The 20,071-nt window shown below is 45.4% G+C and overlaps 1 protein-coding gene across 1 annotated transcript in view; it reads right to left on the bottom strand.

Annotated features, from left to right (window-relative positions):
- Positions 1 to 20,071, bottom strand: part of CCDC30 (coiled-coil domain containing 30) — a 39,638-nt gene that overhangs the window by 17,984 nt on the left and 1,583 nt on the right. The window contains exons 2-10 of the mRNA XM_009283638.2: positions 19,478 to 19,598; positions 14,010 to 14,200; positions 10,184 to 10,273; positions 9,190 to 9,343; positions 7,398 to 7,469; positions 6,043 to 6,158; positions 3,316 to 3,423; positions 2,769 to 2,875; positions 1,730 to 1,922 (exon numbers count right to left, since the gene is read on the bottom strand). Of these exons, the coding sequence (XP_009281913.2) occupies positions 1,730 to 1,922; positions 2,769 to 2,875; positions 3,316 to 3,423; positions 6,043 to 6,158; positions 7,398 to 7,469; positions 9,190 to 9,343; positions 10,184 to 10,273; positions 14,010 to 14,200; positions 19,478 to 19,598 (1,152 nt within the window). The remainder of the gene's footprint in view (positions 1 to 1,729; positions 1,923 to 2,768; positions 2,876 to 3,315; positions 3,424 to 6,042; positions 6,159 to 7,397; positions 7,470 to 9,189; positions 9,344 to 10,183; positions 10,274 to 14,009; positions 14,201 to 19,477; positions 19,599 to 20,071) is intronic.

Raw genomic sequence — 20,071 nt, 5'->3', positions numbered from 1 at the left:
CTACCCATCTAGCAAGACCAACTTCTGGCTTCCTCTGTTCTCTCTGGCTATAAATTCTTCAGCTGCCCTGTCTGTAAGGGATGACATACCCAGGTAGTGATGCTGCACAAATGCCGCAAACGGTATTTTCCCTGGGGGCAAGCAGTCACAAACCAGCCAGTAAGTGCAGGTGCTCCTCATGGAGCTACCTCCAGAGGGATGGAGAGTCCACCCAGTAAATCGAGGCTAAAGACCACTCTGACAAAGGCAGCATCAGACTGAGAAGCTTCAGCAATAACTTAATCCTTGCTCAAAACGTGGATGGAGATGGCTCTGCAGGTGTTGCAAGGAGACCTCCAATGTTGCCATGGTTCTGGTGAACCAGATAATCAACATGGTGCTTCACCTCTGCAATTTCACAGAGGTTCCCTGCCTGTCACATGCAAATGAGTGGAAATAACAAAGACTTTTTATCAACCTCCTAAAGTCAAAGGATGATCTGAATGCTCTTGTCCTACTAACAGGAAAAGATCCAGATTGCCCTGGGTTGAGGGTGCCCCAAATCAAGTAGGACACGGGAAAGAGAGAGACCGGTGAGATCACATCTCGATCAAGATTGAGCAGAGCTTCTCCAGATGTATCAGCTCATCACAGCTCTTCAAAAAGATGTGTCCATCCATGCCTGCCCCATTCAACAGCAGATGCTGCAGCAAGAGATAGCAGGTGATGAGAGAAACTCACTGTCCCCTCGAATTTGTTATTCTCAGCAGGGACGTCCCCAGGCAGCGCAGATCCTGGCCCCCCACACCCAGAAGTGCTTCAGTGTTTGCCACATGGGCTGACAGGTCTCCAAGATGCTGTGCTTGGGGAAAAGCCGAAAGTGCAATCTTTTGTCATCAGCATGCTTAACTGGTGACCTTCCCTGGGATCAAGGAGCATCAGTGTCCCACACTGAGCATTTTCATCTGTTGGACAGATCTGGAGAGGGGTTAGGGATTCAAGTCAAAGCCTGGACTTCTGTCATGGGTGTCAGGTTAAGGGACAACTCATGGGCTTCAGGAAAACCTCTTGCCTCTCTTCTGAGCCTCAAGAAGACTCGGGGCTTCCTGGAACTTGTTCTTCACCAGGAACTGCAGGCAGAAGAAACAACTGTCCAACGTGGAAAAGCAGTTCTTGCAGGAGACAGACACTGAAGTCCATCAGGAGCACTGATGCCATCTAGGACAGCCTTTCAGGGGAAACCAGAGCTTCTAAGCTACGAGAGGTTCAGAAGAAATAGCTCCAGAGAAAAAAGATGCAACTTGAATTTGAAACAAAAAGGCTTTGCTTCGGCTCAGCCAAGAAACTGAAGGGTGCACAGCCCACACGTACAGAAAGGCTGTGTAGGAAGGGAGTGTTGCCTGGTCTCACTCCTGTGGATGCAGGAGGTACGTTAGCTACTTAACTTTGCCTGCCCAAGCACCAAGGAGGGGGGACAGGAGCTGGAAAAGACAGTGCTGCTGTGACACTGGAGGAATCTGCACCTCCAAGCAAGCATCATTTACTCACTGCTGGAATTTTTTTTTTTTCCCCTTCTTTTCCCCTCTTTTCTGAAACTGGCAGATTTTGTTAGTTGCATTTCTTGTCAAACTAAACAAAGCAGCATGCAGGTTTAGGTCAAACATAATTTTATTTTACTAATCAATATGCAGAGAGAAAAGCAGCTAGAATTAAACAAAACCAAACTGTATTTCTTCCATTCCTTACTTACTTTCCGGTGAAGTCCCTCCACCTCACTCTCAAACTGTTCCTTCTCCTGCTTGGTTTGGATCTGTGTCTCTCCCAGAATTGATTCCAGCTCTTCATTGCGCTCAACCAAATCCTCGTGCTCCTGCTCCAGTTTTTGCAGCTTGTGAAGGAGCTGTGAATTCCTGCCCTCGATGTTTTCAATCACCTCTCGGCACCTACGCACCAAAGACCGACACCACCAAGGCTACAACTGCTATGTAAACACTTTGACACACATCCAAACCGCTTACCACTGGCGAGGAAGAGCCAATGTGGTTTTCACTATGGAATATTTCTGACCTGCTAATTTCGAGTCTCGCATCCAGCATGACCTGTGCCTGCTCTTATTTACGTGGCGATGCAAGGGAATTATTGGAGATGGGCTCTACACAAGTAATGATGAAGGTCTGGAGAAAAAACTGGTCAGGCACAACAATGCTAACATCAGAGAGGCAATGGCAAATTCAACTGCTTGAGGTGGAGGAACAGGCTTGGGCATTTGAAGGGGGACAGAGGGATGTGATCAGACCCCCCTTCCCCCTTGAACTTGCCAGAAGAGGCTCAGCAGCAGCAGCAGCTTCCTGAGCAGGCCACAGGAGAATGAAGCTTTGACTTCCCTTAAAAATCCCAGTTTACATATTTAAGTCTGAAAGCCAAGCTGTCTTGGTACATCCCTGGACAGGAACCAAATCCAGAGAAATCTTCCCAGCAGCAAAACAATTTTGAAAACAACATTTTTGTCTGCAGAGAACCACAAAAGCCCAACCCTATTCTTTTTAGAAAAGCAACAAACTGGAGAAAGTACCACAAAACAGCCCGCATTCTTGATACCAAGACCCACTCAGGACTGCATTACCTCCAAACTTTCTGATCTGGGAGAAGAGGAACAAAGCTGGTACCCAAGAGTATTCTAAAGAACCCAATACTTAAATGCACTCTGCAAGACAGAATACCAGCAACCAGAGCACCAGATAACCACCGTGAAAATACAACAGGTGAAGAAGGATTTCTAAATTGATCACCTTTTATGAAGTGTTTCACTACTCTGGTATCTGTCGTCTTGATCTGAGCCAACTTTGCCTGAAACGTGGTCTCCTTCAACCCTCCCTTCATCCTTTGTATCCTGCGACTGATGAGAAAATGAAAAAGTTAGCACATAATTAAGACTGAAATCTTAGCACAATGTGATTCCAAAGCTACCCGAGTCTCTCATAAATGAACGGGAGAGCTAGAAAAGATGAGCTACATCTGCTACATCTATCTGCATTAGATAATCCACCGGCCATAGGAGCAAAACCCCTCAAGACCCATAATAATACGGAGGCACTAGCAGGTATTAGCTTACGCCAACAGACAGGCTCTACACATTAGTGTATTTGTTATGCCCAGCATAAACCCTATGTCACAGCTGCATAGGATGCACTCACACATACGTAGAAAGGAAAACACAAGCGTTTCTGCACTACAAGCCGTGTGTCTTCATTTACGGCATGGGTCTGAAATGCAGAGGGGGGGCCTGTTTGCTCAATTCGCTTTCTAGAACGGCAAACAAAAAGCCCTTGAAAATACCTGCAGCGAGGATGCTGCGACTTCTTCAGTCTCTGTTGGCGCAGGCAATGGAAGTCCTTGCTTCTCGCTCTTCTGATACTCGCAGATCTCCTCTTTGAGCTGTTCAACCTTCAAAAGGAGAACACTTGCTTTTATTTTTGGTGAACGTTCATCTTGCTGTCTTAGAGAATTAAGATTCCCCTCAAATTTGCTGTAGATAAACTGCAGATTTATTAATATGAACCACTCAGCTTGAGGGATTGGTTGAGATCATGTGGCTGCTCCAGCTGGGTGGCTTCAGACTATTTAGAGAGGTAAAGAGCAGCAAAAGGGGGAATACTGCGCTGCATTAAAGGGTAAGCAATTTTTCTTCATTTATTTCAATTACTGACCATGCACATGTTGTACATCCCCTTTTACCGAACAGGATTGCGTGCTGAGGGGTAGACAGATGACAACCACTATTTCTGAGGACACCTTTTGGTCTTTGCTGTTGTCGATAGGATCAATATAGTATTATTATTAGCAGGTAACTGTTCACATCGCACAGTCACTTACTCGCACGCTCCCTCCTGGCTGCCGGTTGGAGCGGCAGCTGGGAGGCCAACCCCAGCCATTTGCTGGGAAGCGCAGGGTCGTACCGCAGTGGCTTCTGGATGGGTGTTGTGAAGTCCTGCAGAGTGCTCACCTTCGTCACATGCAGATATAAGCCTGTACCCTTCAAGTGTGTCCAGCAGCACACGTGGATGCCATCTGAGCCTCATGCAGTCAACGCCAGGGACTTCGCGCAAGGTGTCCCAGCTTTATCACTTTTTGCAGATTTAACTGCACTGCTAGTCTCTGGAGCTATCAGCTGTTGCAAAGCTTTCACACGCCACCTTCTCAGCATGCATTTTTCCTTTCTTCAGCCTCGTGCTACGCCTCCATCCACACCCACATGCACCTGCAGAGCCCACTCACACAGACTCACACCACACAGACACCAGATCCTGCACGGTTAAGGCTCAACGCTCCGACTGGTGGAGCACACAGCAGGGACGGGGTCAGTGTCCCACAGACCACCAAACCAGAGCCAGGTGGCCAGCCTGCTCCTCACCCGGCTGCCCATAACTCACAGGCAGAAAATAAAGACTTCAGGATGCAGAACTCCTGTGGCTCATAATAAAGTGCACTTTCAGCTTTTACAAATTAAAAATCGTGGTTTTCTAACTTTTATGCCAACAGTTAAACCTCATTCCTAAGGACTAAAGGTAATTTGCTTTAGGCTTAACAACATCGTTGGTTGGAAGTGATCTCAGCCTGGCTACATTTTTTTCCTGTACAGAGAAAATAATACCTTACATGTATCTGTATATTTTTTGTGTATATGTATTTCTTTTTTTATATATATATTAAAAAATATATACACACAAACACACGTGTGCATGTACACATAGTAACTGAAAGAAGCAATGTCCTAAAGCAAAGCAAACGTTATTTGGAATAAAAAATGTAAACCAAGGAATATGAACTAAGTATTTTTTTGCAGAGCCAGAAACAGACTGTCCTGTAAATACAAGGTTTGAGACTACAGATGTGCTTAGACACTATGCTAAGGAAGAACCAGCAACTTTTTTAAACACAAGGAACAGAACTACATACTAAAATTTTTATTTCCTCAAATGCAAATAAATTATATTCAAGAAACTAAGTCTTCAATATTATTGTAAAGAGACAGGCATGGTAATCTCAGAGATACTCATATTAATTTAAAAATACTCATTTTAATCCAAGAGACCCTCAAGACAGCTGCTGAGCTCTCTGTGCTGGGATGGCGTAAGTAATTATAGACTGCTGGCAACCAATTATAGCCTGCTGAAGGACTGATGTAAAGAGTTGCAGAGTTAAGAACAGAAACAGAATTTGTGCCAAATGACACATTTTAATGGGAAACAGATTGTTGTATTAATTCACTATTAGCAATCTCAGTAAGGAACTATCTTGTTGATAAAGATTATTACATTTAGAGAATCCTAAATTTATTACACCAAACATTAAACTAATAGTAATGGTATTAACTTAAGAAAGCCCACACAAAATGGAGTAATTTATCTTCTACTGAGCAAATCAATGTAGCCACATTAAAAAGCCAAAAAGGCTGAGAGGTATCAAAACATGAGCATAAATTTAAAATTGTTTAAAAAATAGCTAGTATTGGGGTTTAGACTAAACTTATTCACTGTCTTTAATAACAGTCCCCAGGAAAAGGTAGAAATGTTGCTTACTCTTATTTACCCACTTGATTTTGTGCAAACATTGACTAGTAACAGAAAGCATCGAGCTGATCCTGTACACCAAGCACAGGGAAACATGTATTTCAGGGCTCTGTGCTGCAAGGCCTAAAGCACATACTCAGTTTGAGCATGCACAGCCCCCTCTGTGTTCGGTGAAGTATCGAACTCCCCCTGCACTGAAGGATGCTATGAGAGCCGAATTTTTGGAGGGCTACAGTAACAGCAGCTGCTTTAAAAACTCTTTGGTTATTTATTCTACCCGTTTCCCAAAGTTTATTACTCCATGAGCCAGGAAACATCAGAACCGCAGCTCTAGAAAGACTCACTGTAGAAAAAAAGAGGGGAAATAGAGAGGCAGGGCAGATTAAGGAGTAGAGCTGAATGTCAGGAGCCAGCCCAGGAGCGTCAGCTACGCAGAGGCTCGTTGGTGCCATGGCAAACCAGGAGATCCAGGCAGCAGGAGATGGGTACTCACCAGATCAAGGAACGCTTTTCTTTCCAAGTCGAGCGTTTGGACCCGTGCTCGCAGCGCCACAATTTCCTTGTCCAGTCTGCTGTTGTGCTCCATGGCCTTCTGTAGCTCAGTCCTGTCTGTGCAGAACAGAAAAATCTGGTCACCAACACCGGTTTGGCCCTTGACCAAGCTCAGAGGGGGGCTATCACGTGAATAAGGTTTCTGAAATTGCAGTGCCCTTATGCACAGGTGTATGTGTGCAACAGCACGGAGGGGAGTTCCCCATACATATGGGAACACATTCCCTTAACTCAAATAGCAGAGGTTTACGTTTCTGGAGATCCAGGTTCAACAGCAGTGCTACGTTTATTATAGGAACGCAGCAGTCTCTCCATAGTTATTCCAGGCATTCAGTTTACCTCTAGATCATGGAAAATGCCTCACCTCGGATATTTAGGTATGGGTTTCACAAACAACTAGGGTAAGCTTTAAAAACCCCAACCAGCCATATTTCTTATTTTCATCATAAAATTCATAATTTGCTGCAAGCAGAAACACTATCACAGTTAATCTATCAATGTTGTGCTAGCATTAATATTTATGAAATGGCCAGTACAGTAAAAGTTATGGTTGTATACCAACCCTTCAAGCCTGAATAATAATAAATATTATTATAATAAACATATGCGACCATCACACCAATTAATGCAGACTATTTAGTATTTCAAGTGCAAGAAATAGGAAAAGATGTTTGTATTAGGAGCACACTGACAGAAATGTGTCTGCGTATATGCTGGTATCCTAATCCTAAGTAAAACTAGTGAGAAGGTAGTTTTCCGTACAGAAAAGGTGAAAAAAGATTTTTCCCTTTTCAGCTTAACACTGGGCACAGGAAATTTCAATTAATGCAGACTATTTAGTATTTCAAGTGCAAGAAATAGGAAAAGATGTTTGTATTAGGAGCACACTGACAGAAATGTGTCTGCGTATATGCTGGTATCCTAATCCTAAGTAAAACTAGTGAGAAGGTAGTTTTCCGTACAGAAAAGGTGAAAAAAGATTTTTCCCTTTTCAGCTTAACACTGGGCACAGGAAATTTCAGCTTAATTTGACTTTTAGTGGGGCAAAAATAAAAACATACCTTCTTTCTTGGTCCCAATCTGGAAAAAAAAACCAAAAACCCAAAAACACCACACAACCCCAAACCCCTGTCTCAAACAAGGATTTTGATATTGGATTTTCAGTTTTGTAATTTAAAATAAAAGGCAAGAAATACCTTCTACCAAAGTGTTCATTTTGCCAAAAAGCCTGTTTACCACTACAGAAAGTCTTGATAAAATTCTGGATCTTCTCTGCTTGTAAATAGCATGACTTACCACTCTCTCTCCATTCGTTCACCCCTTCCTCCTGGCTCTCAGGTGTTTGCAGGGCTGACCACGAGGCCGATTCTATAAGGATAATAAAGAGACAGTTTTGCTGTGGCAGTCCATTGGTATGCTTCTGAACGCAAAACTCGGCAACATTTTTAATGCACTTTGTTAAATACAGAGTTGAAGGAAAACTAAAGAAAAAAATTAAAGCAGCAGACAGCTAGGCACACAATTTAAAATCACCAGAGACCCAATAACTGGGCTACAAACCGGCCAGGAGCAATCTTGTATTTTCTCTTCAATGCAAGCAAGAAGCTGCAAGTTATCATTGAACCAAAATACACTAAGTGGAGCTTTACTGAAGATCAGAGATTTCATTTTAGGTTTTTACTAGAAAAATCAATTTATTTATAGAACAGTTGGCTCTGAAGCTCGTCGGAAGGAGAAGGCATGCAGATATACATCATCGGGGAAGCCACTAAGATGTTATGACACTAATTTTGCACGCTAATACTCGCAGCATAATAAACCACACAAACATAACAAGCATTAAACCCTTACTCACAGTTTGGAAAGCCTTATATTCATTTGATACTTAAGAAGATTATAAAACACAGATTTCCCCACGCAGGCTACAATCCACTGAGAGGAGTCGCACGCTGCAGCCCATCCGTGATCTGGAGAAGCAGTACTGTTTGGAGGCTGCAACACCACACTCGCTCCATCCCCAGGGACGCATGTGTATCAATTGATACACAAAGCAGATGCCCGCAGAGTGCTCATTTCCCTGCCTTTGATTAAAAGGTTGTAAACAACAGTTTTGGAGGCTGGCTAGAAGGTTTAGCTAGGTCTGAGTGTTGCGCGTGAGCTGCAAGGTCAGCATCAGGACCTGCGATTCACACGCAGACCCTACCCAGGTGGTACCAGTCTCCTTAAGTGAGTCAGTCTCTGCAAAGGCACATGGGGCAGGAATGTGTTATCTCATCACATATTGGTGTTCTCCACTGAAATTCTGCAGCACAGATTTTGGGACAATGTAACTAAACCAGAGGAAAACCATCCAGAAACCAGTGTTTTGCTCAGGAAATCTCCTGTAGGAGGTAGCAGTGAAGCACCTGGCTTTAAGGACCACTCCAATAGGAGCTTTATCAAGTAGTTTGATTTCTCTCCAGGAAACTGTTTATTTTTACAGTCAGTATTTAAAAAAAAAATGTAATACTTAAGGGCTGCTCAACAACAGTTATTTCAATAAGGAGGTTAAGCAAATATTAGCAGTGATAAGAATCTAACCAGTCACTTCAAGACTGCTGATAAGCTCTGGTTATGAGCACTTGTTAACGGCTCCTAACAAGACAGCATCCCAAACATAGCATCTGAAGAACCTAGAGACGAGCGCTCCAGCTGTGCTAACACTGCGTACACGGTATTTTAGCTACTCTGTTTCTGGACCAAGTCATCATTTCCTCTCCATCCCCTCCTAGGGCATGAATTTCTCCCTGTATATGAGCGCCAGGGAGAGGAAGTCAGTCAAGACCCTGCTGCTGTAATCACGGATCAGATAACCCCATGTCTCAGCTTTCCCCACTCAGAATTAATTGATTTGTGACTGTTAACAACTGCATTCAGATCTCCTAGGTACCAGGCTAACATCTGACACTGATTTTTCCACATTACAAGCAAAGACGACACAGGACAGCCTGCCTCCAGCTCCCCTGGGTGAGAAGTCCAAGGCTTACGCTAACCAGGGGTGGCTAAGTGCAGGCCAGTAATTAGGAGCGGCCACAAGAGAAGTGCTTACCTATTTTGCTCTGCTCCTTTCTTTGTGCATCCAGCTCATCTGTCAACCTCCGGATCTCTTCCTGAGCCATCATCAGCCTCTGCGTGGCCTCATCCAGATCTCGTTCAACTCTCGCACGTGATGCTTGTTCCCTCTCCAGCTCTCCCCTGTAGGACTGAAACACAAGGGCTAATGCTCCAATGGAAACGGGATAACCCTCCCGGGGATGTGACCAAGGCAGGTCCGCTGTCCGCACTACTCCTGACCCGCCAGAACAAGGGTGCCAACACAGAAAGCAGGTGAGCTCGGGGAAGCCACTGCAGAGGCAGGAGACAGACACGCAGTGGATAACCCTCTTCACCATGGACCCATGCAAAAACACAGGTGTTGAACAGCATGGTGTGGCCGTTTCCCTACAAAAGGCTCTGTTTTTCCCTCCCTGAGACAATGCCATTAATTATGATGCATTTTCAAACACATAATATATGAGGTTTTCCAAGCAGAGGGCTCCACCACACCTTGCTCCAAGGACAAGTCAGTTCTGCACGTTTGTGGTCCCATGGCCGTTGTGAGAGCTAGCCCCAAGCCAGCCTGGCACTGCTACCCTCCTCCTCCAGTCTGCGCTTGCTCCTAGAGTGCAGGAGCCAGAGACTGCTCTCACCGACCTGTGATTCTGCAGAAAAGTCATTTCAGCTGATATAAAAAGAACTATTTCTCACCCCTCAACTTTGGTCCACTCATCTCCAATGAGATTTCTTTGAGTCTACCATTAAAGGCACATGAGTGCTTACAAGCCAGCCCTGACCCAAAGCTGGTGAGATGTTAACCCTGGCTCTCAGCAGAAGCAATTAACTCATGCATAGCACCAGGCTGATGTGGTTGCACAGCCTGAGGTTCAGAGTTCACTCGCATCCCATCAGCTAAAAACAATAAAAGTGTGCTTAAGAACAGACCCACTGCTTGAAATCTCAACTACGTGCCACGTCATCAGCAAGAAAATGTGCAAATTTATTACCTTATTCATTGTCTCTCCAGTAAGTTGCGTCGATTCATGCTGTTGTTGGAGTTCATCTTCTAATGTCTGATGAATGTGATCAAACTCATCCTTGCACAGAAAGAGATTTTAATAAATCAACACCACCAGAAAGCAAGGCAATGTATCCCTCGACACCAGTGTGTAGGATTTTCAGTTTCAACATATCTTGATTAGAAGCGGGTTTGTAATCATACCTTATATTTGAAGAGAACATTTCAACCAGAGTTACCCCAAATCCTTGTGAAAATCCCTCATTTGTCTCAGCTAGTACTGGGAACTCTGCAGGTTCACTACTTTTTTTTTTTTTTTTTAAAAAACCTGTGATCTCCTTGGCATCTTCCTTTTAGAGCCTGTGGGCTCAGCTTTGCCCAAAGAAAGATATTGGTGCTGAGTACGCTTGACTCACTTTATCAGAGTAACACTGGGTTACTTCCCCATGTCCCTCTCTTTTGAACCACTCATCGAGTTAACAGATTCCTGCTCCCCTGCAGCCTGCACACATGAACCAGCGTCAAGGATTTGCTAATGCTCAGGAGGTTGGTTGTCATTAATATTTTGCACCTTGGCTCTAGAGGGGTGAGCGTGCTTGTACATGCCATGCCTTCTACCAGAGCTCAGAAAGCATTTCCCCACGTATATATTAGAGATGACTATGCAAAGATGCATGTTTGTACCCCGGCTTTTTGCATTAGTGAGGGTGCATCAAAAAAATCAATTATGCTTGAGCAGTCTAGCTAAAAGCTGCATTCATTTCTGTAACAGTCAGGAACGTATCTGGACCTGCAGTCTAAGAGTGAAACAAGTACGTAACAGGTCATTTGAGAATAAGAAAGGCTACACGTTCCAGTAAACAGAGTAGCAAGAGCAATTAACCTATTAACCTGTAACACTGCTGTGACTCTAATGATTCTGCAGAACAAGTGTGATGCTACCTCAAACAATGGAGTGCTTAATCAACAGTTTCTAGTTCACAAGCATGGACAGCAATGACATCATCTGGGGAGAAAAAACAGTCTGCTTTAGAGAAACTGTTTTCCTGGAAAATACGTCTTTCACCTGGTTCTAAAAACACAGAAAGAAAGGTGCCCAGTATAAGAACTGCAGAGAAGTTGTGTTTGATTAGCAACGAGGAGCATTAAGCTTATAATGCGTTTTGATCATGCAAGAATACATTTTCCTTAAATAAGTCTCACTCCTCTAAACAGCTGCATGAAAAGTGGGTAAAAGTCAGGTAGTTACAGGACTGCCTACCTACTAGGGGACTCCGGCACCACGTACCAGGAGGAATTCAAGTAAACTCCACACTGTTCTTCACACACAGACAGCCTATATTATCTCCACGTACAAGACTTTGCCTTGGCTCTGTCCTTCACCCAGCCCAGCTGCAACAACACTCTTCCCACCTTTATCCAGCATTCAAAACCAGTCTTGTTACAGAAACATGTTCATTACAGGATCATTAGAAAGAAGGGTCCTGAGAGGGTACTGCTAGAAGTCAGCTGCGTCCTCAGACGGACGAGCTCCGTGCAAGAAGGTTTGGATTCAACACCAGACCTGCAGGCACCTGCATCCTTCATTTGCCCTGGCCCGGCCCTACGTCCCTTACTCAGCTGTGGCACTGAAGGAAGAGCAAATCCAATCACACCTGGTAAAGGCTCGGTAGCAGATGGGGTTAACTGGCATTTCATTGGAAGGTTACAGCTCTGCTTCCCCTTTTTAACTACAGTGGGGTTTCTATTACACTGCTTCGTAGGAAAAAATGCAGCAAACATTTGTATCAACTGACAGGCATTCACGGGTAGATTATTCAGGATTTGCAGAGAGACATTTTCTATCCAAGAGTGGGAGACAGCACATCAGGGAAGTTTCTCTGCCTCACTGCAAACAGATTCTTTGATTCCGAGGTGGATATTTACATCTGAAGGTGTTATTGTACCATAGATGAATCCCGAGTGACACCCAACCCTACAACAGTTAGGCAGACTAGGACTCTCCAGCCAGAAAGGGATGCTCTTGAGGTCGATAAAATACCAAGTGGCACAGAAAAGGCAGATAAAAAGGCAATTGTTCACTGCCTCTTCATACAAGAGCTGGAAAGCATCAAACAAAGCCAGGAGATGGTAGGTTGAAACAAAGGAACTTCATGTGACAGTAACTGAACTGCGACAGTCCTTGCTACAAGATGTCGGGGATGTAAGAAAACTGCATGGGTTTAACAAGCAACCAAATTCATGGAAGAGAAAAATTAATCAAGGACTACTAGACACAACAATAGCACCTCTGGTTCAGACACTGCATGCCACTGGAGGCGAGGGGAGCATTTCTGATGAACTGTCAGGACATATCTGCCCTCCTATGACACTGTCTTCTGAGGTTTTGCACTTGGCTTCTGGTCAGATGGCACAACACCAAACCAAGCTGAGCTGTGCAGGGGATGTGCCGAGCCTCCCTCCTCCAGAGAACTCACCCAAAAAAGGCCAAGAAGCTTTTCAACTCCAAACCAGTTTTATCAGAATGAAAAACTAGAAACTTTAAACTGTAGAAAGTTCAAGGTAGTGACAGAAAATGAGACAGAAGCGAAACGGTCTGTCCACAAGTTTTCCACCTACTTGTGCCCCAGCAGGCAGCCCTTGCTTCCAGCCAAGTCCGACGCTGGAGGTCACCAAACCCTGCCAGTCCCCTCTGTCCCCAGGAGGGCTTTCCTGTGACTCCTGGCAGCCTGCTCTTTGCGGGGGCTGCTCTCGTGTCCCCCTTGCAGTCTGGAGCCTTCTCCCCTAAGCTCACCCACTGGGTCCCCAGGCAGGAGCAACCCCTCTCCCTCCAGAGGGGCGGCCTGGCCTGGCCACTTCTGAAGTGGCAGAAGGAGATTGGGAAAAAGAAGAAAAACTTAACGCTCTGTATCAGAAATACCACAGGGCTAAACAGGCTCTAGACCTGGCCCAGTGCAGCAATTTTTATGCTCCTGTACATCCGACAGCCATTGCTGTCAGAAGTAAGTTACGGATGAGGCCAGCAAGCACAGCAATGAGGGAGAAACAGCTACAAGAGCCAGCAGCTCCTGGGCTCCAGTTCTGTGAAATGGCCATATGGAGAAGTAGGCGGAAATCAGTGGCCTTGGTGGGAGGGAGATCTCCCTAACCGAGATGATCAGCCACAAACTCTCTCTCCAACATGCAGTAGCTGCTGCTCCTCCACCATTTGGCAGCATTCTTCATCTCGACCTCGGAAAGCAAAAAATCAAGACATGGATGGTCCTCTCTAACCTGCCAATCATCAAGTCATGCTGTGAAATTTATTTACTGAACTGAGTTTGTAAGCAGAGGTTTGCTTAACTTCCATCCTCTAGCTCAGCAACAAGGAAAGAGGGAAGAGTTGTCTGAGTTCCCTCAGACAAGGGAAGAGTTTTAACCTCACCTTAAGTATAGGGAAGGATTTTTTCTTAAATTAATCATTTTCAGGGGAACTCAGTCATCTGAAATAAAATACTGGATCATCAGGAAATCTGGATTAGTAGAAAGTCATTATTACCCAATGAAGATCCTCAGACCAGCTACATCACAAACTCTTCAACATTAGCTCTGTTAAAATTAATCCTATTCACTATCCCTATGCAAGATGTGGGAGCAAATCAAGTGTAAATACACAAGTGTGAAAACTAATAAAGAAATCAACTTCAGCATTAAGAATCCACAGTGTCCTCACACATAGGAGAAATATTTTTACTTAAAAAAAAAAAAAAAATCTCAAAGACAACCTTTTCCCCAGCGCGCTTTCGGTCAGCCTGAGCAGCTAAAGCAGGAGGTACCTGAAGCTGTGCCGCACACAGCCTGTCTATGTAGCTGTGTGAATTCAACTTCTGATCTGCGATCTCCAGTTTCTCCAGCAGCGTCGTTCTTTCTACCAGTAAATAAGCAATCTGTTCGCTGGCATTACTGTGAGCTATTTCGGACAAGCCTTCCTGTTCCAGCATCTCCTCGACCTCCTTCAGCTGGGCTTCTGCAAGACAAGGCTTTCTGTGAGCAGAGGAACAAATGAAGCCCGATTCCTTCCAGATCTGCGTCCTAGCTCCTCTAAACACTCCCCACCACAACAGCCCTGGACCTCACCAACAGCTCATAAAACGTTTAGTCTCTTCTCCTGCTTCCCACCTCCCTTTCTGCCTCCTATCCCCTGTTCTTATCTCAGCCCTATTCCCACTGTCCCAATGTTTCTGATCTGTCCCAACATTTCTGCTCACACCCACGACCCTGCCTGCCAAGCAAGTGACAGGACCTGCTACATCTAGACTGAGTTCTCCTGCCTTGCTTTAAGTGGGAGAGGAGATATGACCATTTTCTTCTACCCAGTGGCTAAGTTTCACCAACCTGGTTATCCCCAACCCTTTTACCCCTTTATACAGTTTGGTGGAAATTAACAACAGATTAAAAAGGCATTGAGAGAAACCAGACAGACAGGCAATCACATAAACATTTTCTTTGGAAGAGGAGACACAAAATACTGTATCACTTATAAGAAGAACATCACTATTTTCCTAAGGACTGTCTGGTAGGGAGGTGGATCTGAATATCGGGGGTCAGACTAGATGACCTTTAAAGGTCCCTTCCAACCCAAACTATTCTATGATCTTATTTTTCCCCACGCACAGCAGTGATGCACAGCAGCACCTGGTGCATTGGGCGCAACCCATGGTGGAGATCGGGGTGTTGGATCCCATGGGATGTGGTAGGGAAGCACAGCGAGGAACCAACAAGGGCCTGAAGCAGTTGGAGAAACAGCACCCCGTGGGCACAAAGGGACTCGGAGTACTTCTTAAAACATGACTTTAGAAATCACTCCCTGAACAGCATTCCTGACCCATTCCTCCAAAACCAGCTATAAACCCAGGCTAAGGACTGCTTCTGGTAACACAGACCTGTTGTTTGAAGGTCTCCTGTAGGATTAAAGGAGTGAGAAATCCTTTTAGAATTAAGCTGTCAATTCTTCACCGTTTATCCCAAAAGTATAGCTAGGAAGACTCTGCACCGGGAAAAACTTCAAGATTCAACAGCCTCCAAGGCAAATAGATGACAACAACATTTGCAAGAGACCTTGGTTTATGGCTAGGTACCACTCTGTTTGTGCAACACACAGTTGTTAAAAAGAGCCCCTCGTTTGCATGGTTGGAAATCTATCTGCCAGGAGAATATGAGGAACCTCTGGTCTCCTGCGTGGTCAGGGCAGCAACGCCTGCACTGGATCCAATAGCTTGTTAAGCTAAGGAAGGGTTTTTCAAAAACCTCCCTATGTAATTCATATTAAAAAGAAAAGCAACAAACCCTGCTCCCAATTTCTAGCCCAAACCAGATTATAAAGGTTTCTAAGTGCTGTAGGATGGGAATTGCGGGGAGTTGTGGGTTTTATGTGGAGGAAGGAGGGATATTCACACTCTTTCACTGCTTAGGGAGCTAGAGTTAGACATCTGAAGTTAAACAGGGCAAATATTCCTCGTACAGGGTACAGGACACATACGCAGGATACATACACTGCTCTGGACAAATCTGTTCCTCACTTCCCACGCTGGATTTAACAGAGGACCCAGTGCAATCACACCCTAAGGCTCAAATCAATCGCATGTTTCCACTCTGCATTTTGCAGCCAGCTCTGTCCAGCCCTATGGATGGAAAACACCCTGCGGTTTCCCATTCGCCCTCCCCTGTGGTTACAAATTACAGCTTGTTCGATGAAGAGGTCAAACATGGCTGACTTGCAGCTTTCCTGCACGAAGCAGAGCAAAATATTGTGTTTTGCAGTTTAAAAATAGCTGGCCACTTGCTCCACATGCACTATGAAGAGCCCACAGCTCACACACAACTGAACCCTCCCCCTTGCCTCCAACCCGCCTTGCAATTTCCTCCCACAGTTTTGCCAAATCCCGTGTAAAATAAGCTGAAAGCTGCTCTGCTTTATGGCCAGAAAACGGGACAACCATCTCCCTTTAGGACCAATGCTTTGGTCTCATACGGTGGCTCCTACACCGGCAGTTTCGCTTGCAAGTACCTCCCCTACACCCAACCTGCAACACAATACTAAGCAGTATAGTTTGGGGTAACAGGACCTAGAAATTTTCCACAGGCTGAAGAGGGAAAAAGGTTTGGGAGGATGAGGGGGGTCTGCCGTACATGGCACAGATCACCTGCTTGTAAAAGCCCGTTAATTTCTTATGAGTATCTCAAACACCTTCCCTACCACGTCCAACGTGTCCCATTTGAGAAGGGCAAACGCCTCGTACAAGCAATGTTATACCAGTGCACTGATGTGTTCCCACTAGCAAGTATCTCCTGCACCACCTCTGCATCTGCTTCTTCGGAAGCCAGTTTTATATTTGCAAAGGTGTCTTACCCCAGGAAGTTTCTCAGAAATAAGCAGTTCACCGGTATCCTCACACCCACGACAGAAGCTGCACCCTCTCATCCATGCTGGGTATGTATTGTAACAGCTGTACTGCTTAAAAACAAGCTCAGGCCACGACTATTTATTCTTTTTGTTTCACTTTTTAAACAAATCAAGGCAAGCCCCCAACAGCGTTGTGTTTTACTGCCATTACATTTGTTTTTCAGAAAGGCTTTTGGTAATGCAGCACATGAGTTATCGATCTGCCCTCCAAAAACACTGAGGCGTATTCAACAAGAACCATCAGAAATGGATTATGAACTGCCTCGAGGAAAGGAAAAATTTCACCCTGGGCAGAGGTACCAAATGAGGTAAAGCTCAGATCAATAGCCCAACATAAAACCAGCAGTGGCCGCTCTCTGCAGTAACCCTTCGAGCCCATTCCAGGCAAGAAGTAAATGTGTAAGTAGAAACTTACTTTTTATCATCAGAAATAGCTTTTAGCAGATCGAATTGCTCCCAGAGATCCTCAGACCAAGCAGAGCTTCTGATCTGTTTGGCTGCTTTTGGGAGAGGGAGTGCGCTCAGTCCCAAAAGCCCACCCAAGCGATCTCCTGCATTTACCCGAGTCTTTGCCTCTTCCCTTCCCCGATCGCTCTGCTCCCCAAAGCTGGGACTCCCAACTGTCTCTACAAGCAAGATCAGGACAGACCCTGTCCACTTGCACATTTGCAGGTCAGGCCCCTCCTTGGTACCGCAGGCTTGGACCAGCCTCTGTCCTCAACTGCCCTTTCCCGTCTGAACTCGTTATCATTTCAAGCCTCCCAAAAGCTCCCTACCACCATCCTCTGTTCTTGCCTTGCCCACATTTTTGTTTAACAATCCCAGTAGACTGGGGTCTGCCTTTCCACAAGGCCCTTCTCCAGCCCCGTTTGCAGCCTGATCTGCAGTATCATCTTGTCCCTACTAAAGACAACCAACTGCCCCGCAAAAATAAGAGGAGGAGTAAGACCCAGAGGACAACCAACTTCTAGTTCAAGACCTTCAGCCTGTCCTACAACCTGCAGGGCTCAGGAGGCATCTCTGGGTTGGTTTGCACAAACTCTGATGAAAAGCAGAAGCCCAGGGAATAGACACAGCGATGCAGCATCGAACTCTGCAGCAGAGGTTACATTAGAGACCCGGAGCAGGCAAAGTTCTGACAGAAGTCTTTGAGAAAGTGCAGCAGCTAAAGCACAAGCACGTCCATCCGCTCTGTGCCAGATACAGCCAGTGGGTTGTTTGGGATTTTTCCTTCAGAGGCTGACCTGCAAAGAAAAAGCCAGTCCCTCAAGAAAAGGATCTACAACCATCCCAAAACACATCAGGGCTGGCATCCCTCACTGCGGAGGACAGCCTGGTGGAAGGCTGGGCTTCATCCACTGCCCAGATCACTGAATTATCAATGCATATTGCAGGACCGCTGCTCATGCCACCAGTAAGGCAATAACAAATCTTAAAAACCAAAGTCTGACAGTGATACCCCAAACCAAACTCCTCCAGAAAGCTGCACGGAAACACCGTACGGCACCAAAGCACCGCAGAACCGCACAAACCCCTCAAGGACGGCAGGCTGGTAACAACTTGATCGCAATTAGCAACCCATCACGGACACGGATACACTTAGATCCACAGCCATGGATCTCTCTTTCCATTCGAGTGTTAATCATTGCTCGACAGCCACAAAAGTACTTAAAAAATGGAAAAAGTCCAAAGGAGAAGAGCCACTACGAGGAAACAAACGCAAAGCCAGCTTTTGGGACATTTTTGTCATTCGCCTGCCACCTTGTGGGGAAGATGAGAGAAGAACCAGTAATAAAGTTTTCTGCCACAGCAATGCTCGCAAAGGCTCATTAGTCATTTAAACCCTTGCGTAGCAGCATTTTCAACACTAAACGATGGCTTTACATGCCCAGAGGAACCAGATTTTCAGGCAGTGCTTAAGCACACCCGCCTTTGAAAAGTCTCTCCATCAGATGCACTCCCTGAAACCCACAGGTTGGCCAAAACTGAACAGAGACTCAAAACTGCAATCAATTTCCCCCAATTCCCATATTTGCCTCCCCAGATAAAGCCTGCGTAACAAAGAAACTGTTCAAGCTGTGCTATCACCCTCAATTTTACCTTAAGACGAGGATAATACACACCACAAAAGGAGGAGTTAATGATAACGGTGTGCTATTAGCAGCACTCAAAGCACAACAGAAGACTAGGAAGACTAAAGAACTAAACCCAGCAAAATATATTTGCCCTTACTGGAAGCGATTCCAGGGTTTGAGAAGAAAGCAAATCATTTCAAGTGAAATATAAGTGAAATAATTTGTTTTAAACAAAATGACTATACTAAAATAAGCACACAGGACAAGTTTTGAATCGCCATCACGAACATACCACCGTCCTTCAAAGTTGTTTTAAAAAACGTGGACTTTGTCTAAACCAAAGCCAACGGCAAATTCACTGACTTCAGCAGGAACACAGCTCAACACTCAAGTTACCCGAGGAGTCACTGTCAAATAGTTTAGAGCTGGAAAACAAACAGCACCATCAATTCTGTTCTTCAAACAGCCTCTGGAAGATGCTTAGTGCAACAACGGAGCCACATGAAGTGAGAAACTGCCCGATTCACTGAATAAAGGCAGTAAAAGCAGACAAGAACCTCTAAGTCAATTACAAATCAGTTCTAATATTTCATTAACACTTCTGCCAACCTCCCAAACAACATACCACGCACGCTGGTCTAGCAGAACTCACTGAAAAACGCTGCTCTGCTCTCAAGGAAGCTTTAAACCAGCGCTGCCGAAAGACCCGTACACCACTACCTGTTAACGCATCTCCTCGGACCGTGTTTTGGAGGGAAAGGATTACCCTGCTGCAGCTGCAGCCCCGTCAGCTCAAGCCTGAGCTGTTCGTTTTCTTTTTCATATTCGGTGGTGATAGCGTCCCGTTCCTCCGTCAGGTTACGGACGTGACCCACATAGCTTTCCACCTAGAAATAAAGAAAACATCACTATACCTGAGCGTGTTTACCAACGCCTGGTCAGCAAGCTGTTGGCGCACATAGCTCTCAGTCCCCCGATATTTACAGTATAACCTCAAACATTTGTTGGACGCTACTTCTTTATGTCTTTTGTAACATCCAGGGACGTTAAAAACTCGACCGAAAGGTCTGGAAGGCGAGAGGGGATGGAGGTACGAAGGTGCTGGGATGTGGGTGACTCTCGACCCCGGCTCTGTGGGAGACACTGGGCTCGCCGGGTGCTTTTCGGTGCCCTAACGCAAGGACCCGGGCCGTATACCCGTGAGTTCTTGAGGGCAAGAGGAAAGCAGCTTTTGGCTGTGAACACCCGTGAACCTGCTGCTGCAAAAAGAGGGGGAAACGGGGGTGTTTGGGCCCGGATGGGTTAAAACCCGAAGGGGTAACTCTGGCCCCTTCTCCCGGCCCTTACGTCTCTCATCTCC

This window comes from Aptenodytes forsteri, unplaced genomic scaffold, assembly GCF_000699145.1.
Source record: "Aptenodytes forsteri isolate BGI_AS27 unplaced genomic scaffold, ASM69914v1 Scaffold519, whole genome shotgun sequence".
NCBI lineage: Eukaryota > Metazoa > Chordata > Aves > Sphenisciformes > Spheniscidae > Aptenodytes > Aptenodytes forsteri.
The sequence above is the reverse complement of the archived record's forward strand: the minus strand, read 5'-3'. Positions and strand labels throughout refer to the sequence as shown.